This window comes from Malurus melanocephalus, unplaced genomic scaffold (genome assembly GCF_030028575.1).
Source record: "Malurus melanocephalus ecotype Western Australia unplaced genomic scaffold, MMel_1.1 scaffold_1121, whole genome shotgun sequence".
Classification (NCBI taxonomy): Eukaryota; Metazoa; Chordata; class Aves; order Passeriformes; family Maluridae; genus Malurus; species Malurus melanocephalus.
The window spans coordinates 66,759-75,290 of record NW_026624353.1 but is presented as its reverse complement, the minus strand read 5'-3'; the positions used below and the strand labels follow the sequence as shown (position 1 = coordinate 75,290).

Here is an 8,532-nt window from a genome sequence, read left to right as displayed (position 1 = left end):
GTCTGTTTTTAAGTTGGGAGYCACAAGAGTCTTGCACAGCAGTGACACTTGTGCAGGTATTTCAGTCCATTTTCTTGCTGTCTGGGTGCCCCCCAGGCCATCCCAGGGAAAATCACAACAGCAGCCTCCCCTCTGACAGCACAGAAACTCTGAGAGAGCAAAACAGAACATGGACTTTATGAGATTTACCCCCTAATTTACATCTTTAATTCTGATGCACTCAAATGCAGTCAGATAAAGAGAAGCCAGGAAGATCTGGTCCATGCATGTGGATTTTTGGGATCCTTACTCCCTTTGGATCCACATTGTCTCAGGGACCTTCAGCAACATTTTATTGCTCATTCTGTCCAAAATGACCCCTTGATCTGCTTCCCTGGCTGCTTTGCAGCAGTTTGGACAGTGATTTTGCAACTGCAGCTGTTGACAGGATCATTTTCCCACTCAACATGGGGCACCCAGAGGAGGTGTGGGTGTCCCTGGATCCCTTTGGGTGCCCAAGGCCAGGCTGGACATTGGGGCTGGAGCAGCCTGGGACAGTGGAAGGTGTCCCTGCCATGGCAGAGGTCTCAGATGGTCTCTAAAGTCTGTTCCAATCCAAACCATTCCAGGATTCTATCACCAGTGAGTGATAAAAGGTAATCYGAAATTATTTGGAGTATCAACAAAGCAGGAGGCAGCATCACAGGATCCAACTCTGATTTTTCAGGTCAGTCCTATGAGACCCTTCCTGTAAAACGCCATGCTTATTCCTTAGAATACTTGCATTTTCTTTCACTACATCATAGCAATATTTTAAAGTAATTTTCCAGTGATTCAGTTTGGAGGGCATTTCTGCCTTTAGCCTTCAAGAAATTCCAGTCTTGTTTATCAACTTTAATTTTAGGAATTGTCTGGAGGCTTCTTAGCCAAAGTGCAGGTGAGTGTGTCAGTCATGAGCATCTGGGGTTAATAACTGTGGCAGTTTGGAGAATCAGATGATTCACAGCCCAGCGTGTGTCAGGGTTTCTCAGGGTTTTTTGCCAGGCTGGAGCAGCGCCTGCAGCTGCCAGAAACACCTTCTGTGCTCGGGGTGAGCGTGGAGAGAGCTCACTGGTGAATGTCTGTGGTTAAAAGCCACAGCGCTGTTYGTGACCTCAGTGACAGACAGGACTGAATGGAGGAGCCCAAGCCACTCCTTCAGTGAGTAAATACCAAATTACCTGTTCTTAGACAGTTCCACTGTCTCCTGGTGTGTAAAACACGCTCTACACAGAACAGGTATTGAACGTCCCCGCTGCCCTAATCCCACACCCCTTCATCCTCTGCAGCTCTGGATTCTCAGAGGTCTTGAAAACCTCTGGAAAAGTTTCCAGCTTCTGCTCTCTTTCCTCTCCTAGGAACCCTCAGCTCCCTCACATCCCTGAAGCCACCATGCCTTAAGCCTTGTCACATTTTTTTTTTATTCTTCTTCATTCTTTTGTCTTTTSTTTTGCCCATCCTGGRAATGYTGGCCAGTCCAGCTCTCCCAGWCCWCTACTTAAATGAGCACCTTCTGCAGGCAAAGGTTAAAACCAGCAGCAATTCAAAATAGATTTATGAAGTATAAAGTTTATATGGCTCTTTTTAACCCATAAATAAAAACCCGTGGAGATGATTTTCAGCAGCTCCCCACTGCTCAGAATCCTTGGCAAAGAAAGGAATGGGAGGCAGCAGTGAGAGCATGAAGTGTAACACCCATTGCCATGGTTTTCTGTTTGGGGTTTTCTGTTTGGGGTTTTCTGTTTGGGGTTTCTGTTTGAGGTTTTCTGCCCTGGCACAGAGGGATGCTGCTTTTGGATAAATCATTGCTGAATTCCTCAACAGCTCGCCTTGCAGAGGCCTGTGTTCCTCAGGCTGTTTGCACACACAGCCCAGCCCAGCTCTGTTGTAAGTCCAGCAGTTATTGTGCAAAACCACCTGATTAAACCCATGATATGTGTGGTTCTGCTTTCCAAGCAATGCTCCAATTTCTGATGCACCTTCACCCCCACAGCTGGCAAGCCACAATCATCAGGCTTTGTGCTTTTCTAGGGAAAGCAAACCACTGGCCATGTTTTCCAGAGTTTTTAAGTAACCAGCATTTAAACACTTAATTTTACTCTCCTCCTCCATACAAAAGAAGACGACAAATAATAKGAAATAAATWAAATTAAATTTWAAAACCCCMAAACAAAACAAAACAAAATAACCAACCAAATCCCAAAACAGACAAAACAAACCAAAACCTAACCAGAGGCTTCTGCCTTTGTGTTGGTTCCTGGAATTTGCTGATGTCAGACGATCCCAGAGACATGTTGTAGGAGCCGACTTCTCCCGAAACCCTCCCCGTTTCCTATTTCTCTRTTTTCCGGAGTTGGGGAGTGACAGCGCCCGGCGCGAGCCCCGTGAGCCCCGAGCCCCTCTCTGTGCCCGGGACAGGGCTGAGACCCCCGAGCCCCGGTCCACACCTGGGACAGCTCTCACCGACCCCCGAGCTCCGCTCCGTGCCCGGGACAGCTCCCACCGAGCCCCGAGCCCCTCTCCGTGCCCATCCATGCCCGGGACAGCCGCTGGCACAGCGGGCACGGGCACTCACAGCCCCGGGAGCTCCGCGGGTCACGGCCCCGCCGGCAGCAAAGGTGATGGGGGGGAACGGAGGGGCCGGGCTGGGAACCGGGGGGTACCGAAGGGTGCCGAGGGTCAGGGGGGTGCCGGGGGGTGCCGGAGCGGGGGCTGAGCCGCGGAGCCGCCCCCGGGATCGCCCCGGGCGGGGAGAGCATTCCCGGGATGGGAGCGCTGGAGAGCCCCGGGCTGGGGGAGAATTCCCGGGAATGGGAGCCCTGGAGAGCCCCGGGCTGGGGGAGAATTCCCGGGAATGGGAGCCCTGGAGAGCCCCGGGCTGGGGGAGAATTCCCGGGAATGGGAGCCCTGGAGAGCCCCGGGCTGGGGGAGAATTCCCGGGAATGGGAGCCCTGGAGAGCCCCGGGCTGGGGGAGAATTCCCGGGAATGGGAGCCCTGGAGAGCCCCGGGCTGGGGGAGAATTCCCGGGAATGGGAGCCCTGCAAAGCCCCGGGCTGGGGGAGAATTCCCGGGAATGGGAGCCCTGGAGAGCCCCGGGCTGGGGAGAATTCCCGGGAATGGGGAGCCCTGGAGACCCCCGGGCTGGGGCGCAGTGCCCACAGAGGGGACCCTCCCTCTGGAGCTCCCGGGACACCTCAGCCCTGAGCAGCTCCTTACAGAGCAGGGACGGAATTGTGTGTGCTTCCAAAGCCCTGGAACGGGGAGGGGACGGAAAGGACACCGAAAAGCTGTGCCTGTTTCTGGCTGTTTCTCAGGAAAAGTTTTGGGAGCTGGCGGCTTTCCTTATTTCTCTTACCCACGCCATGTTTAGGCACCGGGTCAATATCGAACGCTATCCACSGTCGGTTTTTCTTTCCTTGCTCTTTTCTTTCACTTTTGATCACTTTGGAGGGTCAGGAGCTAGCTCGCTGTTAGTTTAAGTTCTGRATGATGTAATTAGAATTTACAGTAACTCAGAGTTCTTGTTAAGCCGAGTAGCCTTGAGAAGATAAGCTGAATGTCTCTGCTCTCAGCCTGCTTTCCACAGGGAGCTGCTTTTCTTTTTGAGACCACAAAGCTGGGCTCTGCTGCCCTGTAAGTTGGCTCTGATTTGTTGTTTTGGTTTTGGTTTTGTTTTGTAATTCCTGACATTTACATTTTCAGGTCTGTTCTCAAACATCTGGCTATGGCGAGCTGTCGCTGGAGTCCTGGCTGCTGCTGTCATTTTGATTTCATGTATTCAATTCAGTGAGTAAGGAATTTTAAAAGAAAACATAATAAAAATAGAAATTACCATAGTTTTGGGTTCCACAGTCAGAGTTTTGGGTGGTGAGGCCCTGGTGCAGGGTGCCCAGAGAAGCTGTGGGTTCCCCATCCCTGGCAGTGCCCGAGGCCAGGATGGGGATTTGAACAGCCTGGGACAGTGGAAGCTCAGCCCTGGCCACGACAGGAACAAAAGAGCTCTAAAGGCACTCTCAGCCCGAGCCARTCTGTSATTCTGTGATTCTGTGCTGTCTGAAATGGTGGCTCAGTCCTGCAGACACAGCTCCAGTGCTGCACTGGGTCAGGGTTGGTTTGAGCGTTCTTCTGGCATCGAGTTCGTAACATCACTGTTGGTTCAATCCAAGTTCAAGGAAACAAATCACAACAGGAAGATTGTCCTCCCAATCTGCAGCCCTTCAAAATGAACTGTAATAAACAAAGATATAAATTCAGCTGTGAGGAAGCAAYACATGCAAAAACTGGAGTTGTTGGAAATTTTTAAGCGGTAGAAGAGTCCTTGGGGGATACTTTATTATCACCTTGGCTGCTTCTACCAACCTGCCCTGGTCATCCTTTTAAAGCTGTGTCAAGGGCCAGAAGGGTGCAGGATCCACAATTTATCATTTGTTTACAATAATTATTTCTGCTGGCCAGAAGTAATGATTCTGTGGTTGGACTGAGATTGTTTTAGATGATGCAGTCAGAAAGCAAACTGAAACCTTTTCCAGCTGGAAGAAATGGATATATTGATTTTTGTCTTTTCCCAGTAAATCCTTCTTCAGCCAAAAGCTTTGCAGTGTGTCATCCCCTGGAGCCGTGTCCTGCAGGCTGGCTGTACTTCCAGAGGAAATGCTATTACCTGTCGGAGAATGAGGCTGCCTGGAACTCCAGCCAGAGCCTCTGCTCGTCCCACAACGCTTCCCTGCTGGTGATTGAGAATCTGCAGGAACTGGTAAGGGACACAGCGGGGACGTGCTGCACCCCAGCACATCCAGGGAATAACTTCAGTCTGGTCAGTGAGGAACCTGAGCAGTGAGGAATCTGAGCAGTGAGGAACCTGAGCAGTGAGGAATCTGTAAGAGCATAGAGTCACACTCAGTGCCTCTTCTCCCTGAGAGTGGGAAACACTCGTTTTGTCAGTTGATGTTTTAGAAAATGTCCGAGGGTTTATCTGAATTAAATTTGGTGCTGCTCACAGCTATAAATACTCATTTTGAAGGAATCTATCAGGGTAATACCATTGGATCTCATTTATCTTCAATTAAACCACTATTTTCTCTTACTGAGGTTTCTGACAGAGGAATTGGTAAATATGTTAATTGTGACCTCTGATGTTAGGAGATCRTTATCCAAAGTGCAGCTTGGAGCATTTTTTTCTATATTATACCACAATATTAAGAAATTCTGGCCTGCACAAAGGCCTAGGAGAATATATTCTCTATCTGTGCCATAGCTGGATATTTTAAAGCAGCCTCTCTAGGTCAGCCAACCCCATCCCAGTCACCAGTCTGTGCATTTAGGTTTCAATATTTAGGTTTCTTCTGCAGGACAGACAAGATTGTTGCTTTGCTTGCTCACCCTGGATCAAAGATTTTGTCTTTTGATAGCTGGGCTGAACATGCAGAACTTCAGAACTTCTTTTCTCCTCTGGGTTTATTCCYACAGAACTTTATGATGAAGATAACAAAGCAGGACCCATGGATTGGACTGTACAAGAGAAATGAAGAGTTCTTTTGGGTGGATGGAAAAGCAYTGGACCATGAGCTGTGAGTTGATGTGGAGGGGTTTTGTTGGTGGTGCTCAGTTATAGGGGAGTAAGAAAAGGTAATTAATACAGATACAGACAGTGACCTGCAGGAAATATCTGCCATTCCGTGCAAGGGGTGATCATGGAGAAAGCGTGGARTGCAGTAAAGATTTCTCATGGCATTGTTTAAACTGTGGCAGATGAAAGTTTGGGGATACATTTGGAATGCTGAGCTGCAATGTGAGATAGGCTCATGGTACCAGAGTGGAGCAAAGTGAAAGCYAAACCAGGAGACCAAAGGGAGGATGTCAAAAACATAAACTCATCATTATGGAATATATTTGGCAAAAGTACAAACCTGCATGTGACCTGTGAGGTTCATAGCAGAGATTTGGCAGACTGCTGTCACATATTTTCATTTTCATAGGATATTCCTCCGAAACAGGCTGTGGAGGGGAAGGTGAAGCTGTGGATTTGTGTTTCATGGATGCTCCGTGGCCATGGCCTTGTTTTCTGTGCCACCAGGGCCAGGTGGGGACACTTTGTTCCTGTCCCTGTCCCAACTCCTCAGAGCCCCTCCTGCTGTGCCCATCCTGGAGCTGGAATTACCAGGGGTAGGAATCAGCACTGAGACTGCACAAACATGAAATGAACTTAAAACGTGCAAAATTTAAATACCTGCAAGTCTGTGMCATTAGTGGTGATGTGTGACTAAATTCATTCATCCCCAGGCCCTGAGGGGGCTTGCTCTGACAAACACATTTARTGTGAGATGTGAGGAGCATGCTGGCACCTCAGATTGAAAACTGCAGCCCTTCCCACTCTTTTATCCCAYGTTTGCAGCACAAACACCCACTGATGCTTTCATTTCCAATGTTCTTCCCATTCTCAGATTTCTGCAGTTCTTGGCTCCARCTKCCMCTCCTGTTTGCAGAAGGGCAAACCCTTCATGTCCAAGCTCAGGTGTTTGACCCTGCTGGGGATTTGTCCCTTGCCCTTTCCAGAGTCCATTCTGGGTTGTTCCATCCACAGAACTCCACAGCCCTTTGTTTAAAGCAGAGCTGCTGCAGGGGTCCCTTACCTCTTATTTAGGGACCTTATTTAGGGAAGCTGAGGTTTGCTTCCTGCTGCCCCCCACCCCTTTAACCCCGGAGCTGGTGGGCTCTGAGGAGACACAAATGACAGAAACTTTTGTTTCACAAATGCTGGAGCCTTTTGTCTCTCTGGGAGGATGTGGAAGTGCAGGGTGGTGTCACAGCATCCCTGAGAAGGGCTCACTGGGGTTTCATATCTGCCCTAAGGGTGTGTTTCACCTTCAGCCACACCAGAAAGGTGCAGCAATCTTTGTTGGGGCTCACTGTGTCTGTCTCTCCTTGTCCTGCAGGTTTGCAGTGAAAGGCTCTGGGAGCTGTGCCTACCTGGAGCCCAGAGGAGTGTCAGCCTCGGGCTGTTACCTGACCAGGAGATGGGTGTGCAGCCTGAACATTGACTCAGCACCGTGAGATGGGCACAGCACCCCTGGCACTGACAGCTCTGATATCAGGAGATGGGTGTACAGCACCGTGAGATGGGCACAGCACCCCTGACACTCAGAGCTCTGATCAGGAGATGGTTGTGCAGCCTGAACATTGACTCAGCACTGTGAGATGGGCACAACACCCCTGGCACTGACAGCTCTGATATCAGGAGATGGGTGTGCAGCCTGAACATTGACACAGCATCCCTGGCACTCAGAGCTCTGATCCCAGAGCTGCAGGGGCTGTGTTTGCCTTTGGGACCAGGAATGTGTCCCACTGCTGGAGGTGAAGGAGCAGAACTCTCCCTCCACAGGGGAACCCTCTGGTTTTAAAGGTTCATTCAAAAGGCTCTGTTCAGCGTCTTGATAAATAATTGCCCCGTTTCTTTTTGTTGTGCCATCAGTATTTCTTCCATTTCTCTTGTAGGAGCAGCTCTCTTTCTTTCCCCTCTGTGTGCAGTTGGAGGTTTTTGTTTTTGTTGTCCTTTCCCCGCTCTGTGTGCAGGATGGGTGCTGAGGSGTCTGTCTGGAGGATTGTCAGTGCCTCTCAGAGGGAGGGAAGTGCAGCAAGGAGCTGCACTGCTGTTTAAGGCAGGATCACAGCAGATTGCTGTGTCCCTGTTTTATGGGATGCACTCTGCATTGTGTTCCATGTTTTGTTCATGTTATTTTGCATTAATCTCGTTAAATCCCATTTCTGGTGCTGTCAATTTGATTTGTGTAACTGCACTGCGCCTGAAGTCCTCACAGCGTTTTCTTTGGCCAGAACAAGGTGCCAATGGTGAGAGTGTTTATTTAGCTGAGCACCTGCAGTGGTCAGGGCTGGAACTGGAGGGTGATAGTGGAGCTGCAAACATTAATGTGTAAAGGGGGAGATGCTCCTCAGTGCACCATCAGGGGAAGGGAATGAGAGAATTTACAGCAAGAGACATTTTTCTGTGCTTTCCTCGTGCCCTGTGCCTGTCAGTGTGAGGATCCTGAGCAAGGGGAACGTTTCTTCTCGTGTTTCCTTCCCTGGGCATCGTTTGCAGCAAAAACCCCAACGCTGCTGAGTGCTGAGAGCTGAACAGAATCTGCCACAGTCCCTCAGTATCTGAGTCCCACTCGTGTCCAGCAGGTTTTCCGAGGATTAAAAATGTCCTTTGAYCAAACAGTTTATTCTGCTGGAAGGAATGCACCTGCCAAGGTTCTGGAGAAGGAAGAGTGGGAAGCTCATGTTGATGATTTTCTGGACTCARCTGGAGCCAGGCCACACATATGGACATTGGCCACACTTTCAGATGTTTRCTGAAATCTAATCACTAATTTTGCTGGATTACACTTTTCTTGATTGCTTGTATTCTTTATAGGCAGAGTAACAGGAGTCTACAGAATAAAAAGTCTAATTCTGTATTATATGTTGGGGGGATGGTGTTATTCTGCAATGTTTTTTAATTAACCTGGTTCTGA

At 49.4% G+C, this 8,532-nt stretch overlaps 1 protein-coding gene across 1 annotated transcript; it reads left to right on the top strand.

Moving 5' to 3' along the window:
- Nucleotides 1-2,295: 2,295 nt before the first annotated feature.
- Nucleotides 2,296-7,823, top strand: LOC130586286 (C-type lectin domain family 2 member L-like). The gene is made up of 5 exons (XM_057387061.1): nt 2,296-2,636; nt 3,722-3,805; nt 4,588-4,772; nt 5,486-5,586; nt 6,952-7,823. Exons 1-5 carry the CDS (start codon nt 2,552-2,554, stop codon nt 7,067-7,069), a joined length of 573 nt encoding a protein of 190 aa, XP_057243044.1. The 5' UTR covers nt 2,296-2,551; the 3' UTR covers nt 7,070-7,823.
- Nucleotides 7,824-8,532: the final 709 nt, after the last annotated feature.